Source organism: Sclerotinia sclerotiorum, genomic scaffold, assembly GCF_000146945.2.
Source record: "Sclerotinia sclerotiorum 1980 UF-70 scaffold_6 genomic scaffold, whole genome shotgun sequence".
Taxonomy (NCBI): Eukaryota; Fungi; Ascomycota; class Leotiomycetes; order Helotiales; family Sclerotiniaceae; genus Sclerotinia; species Sclerotinia sclerotiorum.
The window spans coordinates 1,426,886-1,440,396 of NW_001820830.1; the positions used below are offsets into that span (position 1 = coordinate 1,426,886).

The window sequence follows — 13,511 nt, forward strand, 5'->3', positions numbered from 1 at the left end:
CTTAAATAACTAGTAATAAGAACACAATTCCTACTTTATAACTCGAAAAAGCTTCATAAATACTAGTCACAATACGGTACTCAATTGAACTTTTTCGTTGTTTCACTATGCGGGTGGATTCATGTGAATCGAAATTATTGCGACTGCATTCATGACTGGTAGATTAGATCTCCTTCGAAGAGGAGGAGTATCAATCGCCAATAGAGCGAAATGTCAGCTCTTCAATCCAATATTCGTGTTTTTATACAGTGGAAGGAACAAACTGTATTCGCTGGCGAAGATATAGAGTGTCAAATTACTTTCAAAAATGTTGCGACGACTCCGCCATCATCAAAATCATCATTAAATTCATCCGGATCCAATGCGTTCCTTCAGTCACCCGAAAGGCACAGAAGACCTCCGTCGCAGATTAAGAATTCCTCCTTGAGTCCACGATCTGGTATTCCAAACAGAGGTGACCATCGATCATCTCTTTCCTTGACGGTACCACCCGAATCAGTACATTCAAAACAATCGGAACAATGGAGTCGTGGAGTATCGAGGTATGGGAGAGGAGGAGAAGGGCACAAGCGGTCCCTGTCTATCATATCGATGGGAGCTAGTGAGAGTGCTGCCGATGAAGCCGCCAGTCACGGAAGCTTGGCTGAGAGGTCTGATAGAGGTGAAAGAGGTCATGGCCGGTCTGCAAGCTTGCAAATCGTTCCGCGAAGGAATGGACTTAATGGAGGACCTATGACAGGTAAATAACTTTTGAGATTCAAGGAAAGAAATGGCCATTGATATCTTTTAGCACCACTTAACTCCCGAATACCTCCGCATTCTTCTCCGACGATGGGCTCGTCTTTCCCACCGAATTCATCCGTACCGAATACCCAACGACGACATACAGGTACAAGTACTGTGCCAGGTACAACAGGACTTGGAGCACATGTTGCAAGACGTAAAGAATCTATTCCACTTGCTCCGGCTTTTAAATTTCCCTCTTCGCCGACGCATAGCCGGCGAAACTCACATGTTGAAGATGATAGCGCAAGCTACAAATCTCATGATAACAATCGATTGCTCTCGCCAAGGTCGAGAGACACTACTCTTAGTATACCGGACCAGATAACCCCGGCACCTATAGCAAGAATACTCTCACCCTCTAGTATGGGGGGAACACCACGAAGTAGCGGGGAATTCTACACTCTAAGCAACAACTCAACGGAAACTCTCGTCTCCGAATACTTGCCACAACCATCAAATCGAATGCCTCCGTACAGTGGGCACCATATAAAACGATCTTCGAACCTAGCTCCAAGTAGCAATCACAAGGCACCAGAAACTTTGATGATGGGTTACGCTCAAATACATGGGTCTTTTATGCTAGATCCAGCTTTAATTAGTCAAGCACCATTTGAAGAAGTGAAACGGAAAGGTGCAGTCGGTGGGCAAGGTGGTGGTGTGATTGGAGTCGAAACCAATAAGAGAGACAGTGGCCTCTTGCGAACCTTTGGTTGGGGGAGCATAGGTGAATCTATCGGTGGTCTATTAGGAAGTGGCGAGCTCAGTAGCATTAAAGATATGCGAGGTATGGTAAATTCTCGTTCAATACCTTTACTTTCGACTCCTCAATCGATTTTGTTTGTGGATTTAAAGCTGGTTCCTGGGGAAAGTCGGAGCTACAAATACTCTTTCAAATTACCGAGAGGTTTACCTCCTAGCCATCGAGGGAAGGCTATAAAGATATCTTACAAACTAGTCATCGGCACTCAAAGACCAGGAGGTGCCAAAGAGCAACAAGTCAAGTCCGTTGAAATCCCATTTAGACTCCTAGGGAGTGTGAATTCTCATGGAGAGCTTCTTGGGCATGATCTCATGTTACCTTATATACTACTTCGAGATCAAGCCCGAATTCAAACCATTAATATACCATCCAACGAGGGCTTGAATTTATCACCAAAAACGCTTTCGATTAATACACATAAATCGCAAAAACCAAACGATTCTAATCTAAGCGATTTCCTTGCATATGTTGATGAATTGATTTCGAAGCCACGAAGAAATTCTAGCTTTGGCCTATTATCACCCACAGACACTATAGGATCCAGGCATCAGTCTATCATTGAAGAACCTGCAACTGCAAAAGAAGCTATTGATATGGCCATCCTTCGCAGTAACATCGCCACAGAATCCCGACAAAGTGCGAATCGATTCGAAATCGCTCGTGGTGGAAAGCGAGTTGCGGTAGTCATGTTAGCTAGACCAGCATATCGTCTAGGTGAAACCATCACTGTAGCTATCGAGTTTACTGATGCTGGAATTCCCTGTTATGCAGTCCATTGTGCTTTAGAAACATCCGAGAAGGTTGATCAATCTATCGCACTACGTTCAGAAGCAAGCATATTTCGTGTCACTCGCCGTGTTCACGTTTCGCATTCGGAATCTACTCTCTTTGCTCGCCGCATAGTTTTTTCTCCTACAATTCCTGTCACGGCAACTCCTGAGTTCATCACTAGTGGCGTATCACTCGATTGGCGTATTCGCATAGAATTTGTTACACCTAGACTAGCAACCATTGATAATGAGGTTATTGATTTATCCCCGGCATTGTTGGAAGAATATACGAATGATGAACGCGGGGTGATCTATGCAGCAGTTCAAGGACTTGAATGTGAAAGCTTCGAGGTTGCTGTTCCAATTAGAGTATATGGTGCTTTGGCTGGCACTACAGAAAAAGAAGAAAGCGAAGGAATGGGCCTTGTTGTGTAACGGATACGAGATTATAAATGATAAATAACAAAAGATATGGGTGGGTTACTTGGATAGGGTTATATTCAGTGTCTAGTATTCTCTAGATGTTTTCTAGATGTTTTCATGACCATGCTTGGAGCTTTATGATGATCAATGATCAATGCTTCCATAGACTATATCATAAGAAAGAGATGAAAGGAGTGGAATAGGCATGCATGCATGAATGATGAATGATGGAGGTGAATTGAAACAGTTGTCTTGAAATATACTAGATGAGATTAGATATCTATGAAAAAGAAGTTCAAATGGGAATTTTCAAGTATCATCTGAACCACTTTTCCAAGTCATCATTGCACTCCGACGGTTATGGTCATATACTCTATTTGACACAAAGGCTAGGATCTTTTAAAGTTTACATTCAGAGTAGCCCTATAACATATGTTACATTGAAGAGTAAAAGCCACAGGGCGGAGTTACCAGAAGGGGTAATCGGGTCGGTAATGGTAGTTGTTGGCAGCGGACCCAATTTTTGACAAGCAAAGTGCTTGTAAGAATGGAGAATTAGTCGGTCAGAGTAGGATTGACATGCATGACTTCCTGTTGGTATTTGTTAGAGCTTGGACGAACAGTAAATACCTGGTGTACCTTCTCCTCCTTTTGCACTTTTCTTTTCAGTGGAGACATCACCGACGCCTAACCATAATAGCGGGAGGAAACCAAGTGGGTCCGCTCGGAATGGAGCATTTGGGGATGAAGCTGGGACTCGGGGAGGTTAATTCCGACCCATTATTCTTTACGTTTCTCATCCCATCTTGTGTGAGGCTGTGAGCGTTATGGCTTGGCGGCGGATTAGCTGTTTCTTTGTAGGTGACTTTGAAAGTATTTATTGTATTTTGTATGTTCATTAGGTAATCAGATAACCGACATAGCGAAAGCATCAGGAGGCAAATGATAGTAACAGAATCTTTGTCAAGACTCAACAGCTTTTTCATATGTCAATGCAACGTGCTTGCTGCATGAATACATACCAGGTACCGGTGTCGTATTCGCCTTTTTACAAAGCAAAAATCTTAAAAATTTCATGGAGAATCTCCACAAGTTTAAAGTTGGCTGTTATCACGAGTTCCCCAAATTCCCCACATCACCAAACAACATGCACTCGTGTCTCCCCGCGATTTTCCCAGAGGTTGGTAAAAGTGGGATGGGTTAAATCATGGATCAACTCCGGATTCTTTTCCTCACGGTCTTTCGGTATTACGTCGGTCAATTTTTACCATGGGGAACTAATTCGCTCTCTCCGCCGTCCGCTGGATCTTTGATTCTTGAACTTGAACAACCACGACCTACCTAGTATACACAGTAGGTATTGTATCGTGTCATTCTACAAGATCCGCGTCTTGGCATCTGACTCGAGCCAATCATAGTTTGTCTTTGTAGTCTTGATGACTGATGAGGTTATGGAGTATAATGGTTGGAGGGTTTACCAAGTTTCCAGCAAGCGACAAACAAACTACCGTCTACTCCGTATAGTACTTTCCACCAGGAATTCCTGAAAGAACAGACTCACTAATCTTCCCGCTCAGGGATTGTCCAAAAGCCGGGGCCGGAGATCTTGCAGGGTCATACAATATTCCCGTTGTAATTAAGTACCATTAGGAATGTATGATGACATTTTCACCGATTCGTTATCCTCTCCGCTAATATCTTCTAGAATACTTTTCGCTGCAAGTGAAAATGAATTCCCGAAGATTTGCCATCATCAAGTTTATAAGTAGAGGAGATTGTCCAAAGAAAAGAAACCAGCAGCTCCAGTAGACAAGTTACAATGGCTCCCTTACTTGACATTCTCTCCGTCCTCGCTGTTAGCATTGCTACTGTCAATGCTAAAGCTTGGGACTCTTCTTTGTTCACGACATCTCCTCCAGTCTACCCTTCTCGTACGTTAATTCCTTACCCTTCTCATATCCCATATGTGTTTGGCTCCAAGGACCTCACAGTCCTTAGGGACATAGCACTTGGATTTCTTCAATTTATTTCATATTGAACAATACTAACATCTTTTCTAGCTGAATTACAAGGCACAGGATGGGAAGAGGCTCTCATAAAAGCTAAATCCTTCATCGGTAACCTCACATTAGAAGAAAGAGTTTCACTATTGACTGGTTCAGATGGACCTTGTGTTGGGTAAGAAATTCCATCATCTCGTCTTCTTCTCTTACTAATCCTATTACAAGTAACATCGCACCAATCCCACGTGTTGGATTCAAGGGACTTTGTCTTCAAGATGGTCCACTTTCCTTGAGAGAGGCTGATTATGTCACCGTTTTCCCTGCTGGTCTCACTGCCGCTGCATCCTGGGATAAAAGTCTCATGCACACACGAGGAGAATACCTTGGTGCTGAGTTTCGTGGTAAGGGTGCACATGTCTACTTGGGACCTGTAGCTGGTCCACTTGGTAGAAGTGCCATGGCAGGAAGAAATTGGGAAGGATTTTCCCCAGATCCCTATCTGACTGGTGTTGCTATGGAAGAGACAATCATTGGTGTTCAGTCTCAAGGTGTTCAAGCCAGTGCTAAACATTTCCTCGCCTATGAACAAGAGACCCAACGAAATACTGCAGATATTTTCACTCCAACCTGGTATCCAAATGCCACCCAACAAATGTCTGTCTCTTCAAACGTTGAGGATAGGACTATTCATGAGTTGTACTTGTGGCCATTTTACAATGCCGTTCGCTCTGGTGTCGCAAATGTCATGTGCTCTTACAACAGAGTTAATTCATCCTACGCCTGTCAAAACTCTAAACTCTTGAATGGATTGCTCAAAACTGAGCTTGGTTTTCAAGGATTTGTTGTATCTGATTGGATGGGAACACATGCTGGTGTTGACTCTGCCAATGCTGGTTTGGATATGACCATGCCAGGAGCTCAAACTTGGAATGCAATGGCCCCTGGAGTAGCATCATACTTCGGTGGCAACCTTACTACTGCTGTGAATAACGGTTCCGTTACTCTTGACCGCCTTAACGATATGGCCCTTAGAGTTATGACTCCATACTTCTTCCTCGGACAGGATCAAGATTTCCCTCTTATCGATGGCTCTACCGGTACCTATCCAGTAATGAATGATTTCAATAACCCAGTTAATTTCGAATCAGACTGGGTTACTGCAATGGGTCCTGCCGATGTTGATGTTCGTGGAAATCACAGCTGGTTGGTTCGTGAACTCGGTGCTGCTGGAACTGTGCTTCTCAAGAATACCAACAATGCACTCCCTCTTAATGCTCCCAAACGTATTGGAGTTTTTGGAAATGCTGCCGGAGATTTAACAAATGGTCCTTATGCCCATGATAAAGACTATGAATACGGATGCCTACCAATGGGTGGTGGTTCTGGATCTGGAAGACTTTCTCAACTGATTTCTCCTCTGGAAGCTATCAAGGCTCGTGCTGTTAAGGATGGCTCAATGGTACAATATATCTTGAACAATACTCAATTAACCACCGCGGGAGGTTTCAAGAATATGATATACCCCATCCCAGACGTATGCTTAGTCTTCATTAAAACATACGCAAAGGAGGGTGATGACCGAACATCCTTATCATTTGATTGGGAAGGAGATTCAGTTGTTGAACAAGTTGCCGCAAACTGCAGCAACACAATCGTTGTCTCCCAATCCACCGGTATTAACCTCATGCCATGGGCTAATCACCCCAACGTTACCGCTATCCTCGCTACTCATCTCTCCGGTGATCAAATCGGAAATAGTTTAGTTGACATTCTCTACGGTGCCTATAATCCTTCCGGACATCTCCCATATACTATTGCCTACAATGTATCAGACTACTCATTTGCCCCCGTCACCACCAACGTATCCTCATCTTCACCAGATGCATGGCAATCTGATTTCACTGAACGTCTTCTCATCGATTATCGTTACTTTGATTATCATAACAAATCGGTTCTTTACGAATTCGGTTTCGGTCTAAGCTACACAACATTTAACCTCTCCTCATTAGCCATCTCTCCCATTTCCAACGCTACCCTCTCATCTACCCCGGCTGTCATGGAACCAAATTCTAGTATTCCTGGCGGAAACCCCGATCTCTGGACTCCAGTCTACACAGTCACTGCTTCAGTAACCAACACAGGAAACTTTTCCGGTGCAGCTGTTCCTCAACTTTATATCACGATTCCGGAAACAGAAGGAGAAACTCCAGTGAAACAATTGAGAGGATTCGAAAAGATTGGTTTGAATGCGGGTGAAAGTAAGAATGTTAGATTTGAGTTGATGAGGAGAGATATTAGTATTTGGGATGTGCAATTACAGGAGTGGAGGATTCCAGAGGGAGAGTTTGGTGTAAAGGTTGGTTTTTCGAGTAGGGATTTGAGAGTTGAGGGAACGTTTGAGGTTTGAGGTTGAGGTTGAGGGTTGGTGGTAAAGATGTTGAGTGTCAAATTCTTGGATGAGAAGATGAAGTAGGGAAAAGATATCTAGGGGTTTGATGAGTTATGTTTAATGATTTTTTTTATGGCCGGGTTGATGATTAAGAATTCGGTATTATTAGTTTCTGAAAAGAAATTTTTTGTATTTATAGATGATTTGTAGATTGGGGATAATGAAAGTTTAATGACTTTTTCATGTTTATATTTGCGTTTATGATTATGATTATGATTATTTGGGTATGATATCAGCTTATAAGACTTATATTTCTCTCTTTTACTAGTAAATCTGACTTCTCCTTTTATTTCATCCCTTAAATATCAGAAATCAAAAGAGGGAGAGGGAGAGGGAGAGGGAGAGGAAGTAAACACTAGAACTGTGTCCTCTATCACTGAGAATTTATATCCGAAAGCATGTTAATAATTAAAGAGGTAAGATTATAGAAATGAGGTCAGAATATCGTATTGTGGAATTTTGAATTATTCCCTAAAAGCCAAGAACCTAAATTAAACATATTTCTGTAGATTATGCACCGTTTTCCTAGCATTCGCCTTCTCTTCAAATTTTTTATCTCAATATCTCTGCAAAGCTCGAAGCTTCACTTGTTCGTGAATCGTTATGTGAGCCAAGGATCTTCGTGGCAGCTTTGGTTTTGCTCTCTTTCGTTTCAACACTATATGACTATTCCAGAAACCTATGTGGAAAAAGCAGAAGCAAAGCAAAATTCCATTCTCTTTTGGGGTTCACCATCGCAACCCCGTTACTCAATTGGCTTGCGCTAACAGTCACGGTTCTATGATTTGTGCACTGCTTGGAGTCCTCCGCACCAATCTGGCTTGGATTGTAGGGTTGGTAATGAAGTGCTATGGATAAAGTTTATGGAGGGGGAAATTGTGAAGCTTTATGGTGGGGTTTAGATGGTGCTTGATGATGTTGGTGTGAAAGTGTTTCTGGCGCGGGAAATATAAATGATGGGTACATATATTGCGTTCTAGCAGAGTAGCTCAGTGGTGAATCAAAAGTATTATTGCTGCGAGTTGTTGTGATAAGTGACGAGGTGGAGTGAAATGAGATGCAGTATTGGAAACATTGCTATGAAATTATGGTGTGAGAAAGAGAGATAGGATCTCGTTGTGGTAAATGATAATGGTTAAATGATTAATCCCGACCCTAACTAGATTCTGCTTTCCAACTCTTCTCTATCTTCCATGTTTAACATCGAGGCCTGCCAAATGTACCTTGCTCACTGCTGCTCTGTCCTCGGCTGCCTTTTTCCGGTCATCTACTGCCTTCAATCAACCGTCGGCTGCCCTTTTTTTTTGGCGCTTCACCCCAGCTACCAGTCACTGTTCTCTGCTTCATCCCTCTGAATTTCACTCACTCTTCAGTTCATCTCAAGGAGGATCCGAATAATTACAATGCCAACTTTGGTCATACCATTCAACGACTTCACAACTCAAAATTCATAATCACAAAACACACGAGTAAACCAACAACAGATTTTATCTTCGGCCCCAAAAGAATGCATTGTCCTTTCGTCATCTCACTAAAGATGGACGTCTCATTCTTCTTTCGTTGCCATTGTACCGTCGCCATCTCCAAACAAGAACGATTGGCAATTCAATTGCCTTGTTTACCTCAACATCTCTTCCCAACATCGCATTCAACAATTGCGCTGAATTGTTTCACGATGTAACTGTAAAAGATCTACAACTTCAATTGTGGTAACTATTCCAACATACATATCTGCCGCAACAACAATAATTGTGTTCTCCCTCATGAAATACTCCCTGGCATTCATTCATTCTAGCGTCGCGCTATTTCTCTCATGGGAGAATTAGTGCGCACTAATTCTCCCCGCTTATCCATTTCAGGGTAACTAATTCTCCCATGAGAGAATTAGTGCGCACTAATTTTCCCCACTTGTCCATCTTGAGGTAACTAATTCTCCCATCCACACTAATTCTCCCAGCTTGTCCACTTTTGGTGTACTAATTCTCACATGGGCATTTTAGTGCACACTAATTATCCCATCGCGCACTAATTCTCCCAGCTTATCCACTTTAGGCTTACTAATTCTCCCATGGGCATTTTAGTGCGCACTAATTTTCCCATCGCACACTAATTCTCCCAGCTTGCCCATTTCGAGGTGACTAATTCTCCCATGAGAGAATTAGTGCCACACCTATTCACTTTCAGTGTACTAATTCTCCCACAGCCAATTTCTATTCATTTGATTGGCTTTAGCATCGCACTAATTCTCCCACTGCACATTTTAGCGTCCGCTCATTCTTCGCCTTTATCATTAATGAACTGTTCTTTCATTATGTATTTTGTACCGATCGCTTATACCCCTATTGGCGATGTATTTCGATACTTTTGATGTGATTGATGTGATGTATGTATTCACGGTTATCGCAATGTATCGTAGGAAAAGTGTGAATTCCCAAATTTGGCAGAGTACCTAGCTGGAGATTCCAGATGTTTCGCAAGATACTTCCTTACCTTCTCCGTGTGTAGTTTTTGGAAGTGAAGACAATTTTTCTGAAAGTTTACTTGTGTAGATTGAGGAAGAAATGAGGCATCATAAAATGTGTTCATATAATCTTGACCAGATAGAACGAATTTTTCAATGAGGAAATATCCTTCTACTAGTTGTATACAGAAGCAGAAACTTTACTGCTAGTATATGACATGATAATACTTATGATTTAGAGTAACTTACCTGGAAATAAATCACCATTTCGGTGATAATACTTTTATGATAATAGGGAATGAAATAGATACGGAAGAAAAGAACTTTGCTATGCACAAGGGCACTGACAACCTCGACCTGGATGGATTTCTTCACTCGAAAAAGGAAACGCATCGCATATATAATCAGTACTCGGTGAGAATTTCTCTCAATGTTTGTATTGGACTTGATACCAAGGCTGTGAAGCACACAGACATATATTAAAGGACTTAAAAATGTTTTCTATCGCTTTCATATCTGGAATACTCCTTGTCATTCCAGACACATCTCAATTATGGCGATTTTTCTTGTACTTTTGCCATCATGTTATGAGGCATAGCCGCATAGGTATGCACTAACAGCGTAAGCCTAACTGTGCATCGGAGCTTAGTTGCGTAATGTTGATATCAACCTGATTTGATAGTATAGTAGTGCTCAGCATCATTCATAATATCGTCGTAATTATCAACCACGAATCTTACAACCAGGAGGGTTCAATAAGAGAGCTGTGAAACGACCTCACATACCCAAAACCACGCCGGTATCCCCTACTAGACAGAATTTCTAACGCTGAAAATGAAGATAAAAGAGCTTTCTTGTTTCCCATGGCACTAGCTGCAAGGAATTTAAAAAGAAAGAAATTGGTGGATTAACTTTCTAGCACTGCAAGATAATATCTTTATACAAATCATGATGCTGTGAAAGCGAAGAGTGTTTATTTTCGTAAGGAAAGAATTCTTTTTTACGCAGGTTTCCGTTACTTTGGGGAAAAGCAATGGCCATCAGACACCGACGACATATATTTAACAAACCAAAAACATTTCATCCGGTATAATCCTACGTATGTAAAATGTTTTGTCGATGCTATTGATGATAAAAACCGGACAAGGAAAAAAACCTGATTTCCGGCTTAGAAATTCGAGCCCCTGAAAGATAAACCATGAGTTTCCGGGCTACCGTAATTCATAATCTTACCAATCAACCTAAACCTCCTCAACTCCTCATTCCATCAATATTCGCAATTCCATGTCTTTATGACTTTTTATAACATCCTCTAACCCGAATATCAAATCGGAAAATCTGCAAGGGAGAGCTCGTTTGTAGCTTGTTGGAATACACAAACATTGACGAATATTGACGTAGTGTAACAAGCTGAGTCATCACGAAACCAGTCTCCTATCTAAAGGAACCTAGGTAACGCAAGAGATAAGAACCGACGAGATGGGAAGTGGAGTGATTAAGAAACGGACTGGGAATGGATTGATTGATGAACAAAGTTCTTTACTTGGGGATAGGAGATCAAGGGATCGTGTTGATGGAGATGATGATGATATATCGACGGGTCAAAGTGGGGGTGAGGATGATAGTAGCAATGATGATGATAGTGAGGATAAAGCAAATCAACAAGTTGGAAAATGGAGAGCTATATTGATAAGTATCAGTGTATTTGGTTTGATATTCTTGCAAGGTATGTTCTCAGGAGTTTAATACCTAGTATTGGAAATGAAGATCTGGATAGGATTTAGTTTTCTAATGAGAATTTTAATGTTAGCAACAAACATGTCCGGAATTTCAACCACACAATCCAAAATTGCTGAAGATCTTGATTCATTTACTGAAGCAAGTTGGTTTACATCTACTTATTTAGTAAGATATCCTTCCTCATCATCTGATCACATACTTACATTAAATCAGATAGCCATGTCATCCATATCACCAGTAGCAGCACGATTAGCTCAAATTTTCTCTCCTAGAAATCTCATCCTAACAGCAGCAATACTCTTCTCAATCGGAGGAACTGTCACATCACAAGCCCCGGATCTCAAAACTTTCCTCATGGGAAGAGCTATCAGTGGTATTGGAGGTGCGGGTATCATGACCATCAGTCTCATATTAATATTAGAACTCACCAGTAAAAAACGTCGAGGGATTTTCATCGGATTAGCTAATTCGGGATTTACACTGGGTGTCTCTCTAGGTGCTGTTGTTTGGGGAGCTTTATTACCAGTTGTTGGTTGGAGAGCTTTGTTTTTGTTTCAGTCACCTCTGGCTGTCCTTTCTGGAATTGGTATTTATTTGAGTATTCCTAAGAGTTTTACTTCTGGACAGAAGAGTGCACATGGGGAATCTATTACTTCTAAGCTTGCAAAAATTGACTATCTCGGATCTCTTTTTCTCGTAAGTAATACCTTACTACAAACTCCACTACAACTATGAGCATGAACTCTAACTAAATTCTCCAGATCACAACCATCATCCTCTTCCTTTACGGACTTTCCTCACCAAAAATTGAATGGCTACCTATTCTTTGTTCAATTCTTACCCTTATACTCTTCCTCTACATTGAGCTTAATATTGCCAGCGATCCAATTATACCAATCAGTGTATTGAAATCTCGTGGAGCTCTCCTCTCTTGTATTTCTCAACTAGGAATCATGTCTGCAAGATGGAGTATCCTATTCTACGCACCCGTCTACGCAATCTCTCTCCGCGGCTGGTCTCCTGCATCCGCAGGTTCAATTCTCATACCTACAAATGTGGGATTTGCTCTAGGTGGTATCATAGCTGGTGCATTCCATATCAAAAGAGCAGGAAGTTTCTGGCTGTACGTTTTACCCCATCCATTCCATCCATTCCATCATATATCCCACCCTCATTAAAAAAAGAAACCAACCATCAAATATCTAACAACCTCACAGACCCTGCATAACATCCCTAACCCTCTTCTCCACAACCCTAATCCTCTTCTCCCAGTTCTCCCTCCCCAGCACCCCCATCCCCATCTTCATCCTCCTCGCCCTCACAAACGGCCTCTGCATCGGCGCCGCCGTAAACTACACCCTCGCTCACCTTCTACACCTCACCCACCCCTCCACCCACTTCATCTCCACCTCTTTAATAACCACATTCCGCGGTTTCGCCGGCTCATTCGGTTCTGCCATTGGCGGCGGCGCTTTTATTCGTGTTTTGAAAACAGGACTCGAAGATGGGTTTAACAGAAATGGGGGTTTGGATGGAAGAGAAGAACTCGTGAGGAAATTATTAGGTAGTCCCGCGTTGGTGAGTACGCTAGGTGGAGTGGAGAGGGATGTGGCGATGAGTGCTTATGGGGATGGGTTTAGAGCTTTGTGGGGTGGGGCGGCGGTGGTGGCGTTTTTGATGGTGGGGGTGCAGGCTGCGGCGGGGTGGGAGGGGTATGGTAAGGGGAAGGAAGAGGAGGAGGGGTTGGGAGTGGGAAATGGATTGGGGGTTGGAAATGAGGTTTCCGAAGAGGGAATGGAGGAGGGTGTTTAGACTTTGCGGTTGTTTGATATCATTGATGTGATCTGTGTTGTTTTGCTGTGTAGGTTGGAGTAGAGTAGAGTTTAGATGGATTTGTCATGTAGAGATAAATTCTGCGATATACCATTTTATAAATAAATTTACGTTATATTACTCAGTTCAGTTCGGTTCAGTTCAATTTCGTCTATATTCCTATTTCCTATTCCTATTCCTGTCCAATTTGTGATTTCATTTCTTCGTTTCTTCATTTCCTCATTTCATATCCAGTTTCCGAGGTCATTATACGCGAGTATGTAAGAAGCATCATGTTTATACCTCT

The 13,511-nt window shown here is 42.1% G+C and overlaps 3 protein-coding genes across 3 annotated transcripts; all 3 read left to right on the forward strand.

Moving 5' to 3' along the window:
• Positions 1-210: 210 nt before the first annotated feature.
• Positions 211-2,751, forward strand: SS1G_05367 (hypothetical protein; the record flags this gene model as incomplete). Its single annotated transcript, XM_001593889.1, has 3 exons — positions 211-739; positions 791-1,570; positions 1,742-2,751. 3 exons carry the CDS (start codon positions 211-213, stop codon positions 2,749-2,751), a joined length of 2,319 nt encoding a protein of 772 aa, XP_001593939.1.
• A 1,807-nt stretch (positions 2,752-4,558) lies between these two features.
• Positions 4,559-7,149, forward strand: SS1G_05368 (hypothetical protein; the record flags this gene model as incomplete). Its single annotated transcript, XM_001593890.1, has 3 exons — positions 4,559-4,670; positions 4,800-4,917; positions 4,968-7,149. 3 exons carry the CDS (start codon positions 4,559-4,561, stop codon positions 7,147-7,149), a joined length of 2,412 nt encoding a protein of 803 aa, XP_001593940.1.
• Positions 7,150-11,131: 3,982 nt separating this feature from the next.
• Positions 11,132-13,204, forward strand: SS1G_05369 (hypothetical protein; the record flags this gene model as incomplete). The annotated part of the gene is made up of 4 exons (XM_001593891.1): positions 11,132-11,378; positions 11,463-12,088; positions 12,154-12,515; positions 12,610-13,204. 4 exons carry the CDS (start codon positions 11,132-11,134, stop codon positions 13,202-13,204), a joined length of 1,830 nt encoding a protein of 609 aa, XP_001593941.1.
• Between the last annotated feature and the right edge of the window lie 307 nt (positions 13,205-13,511).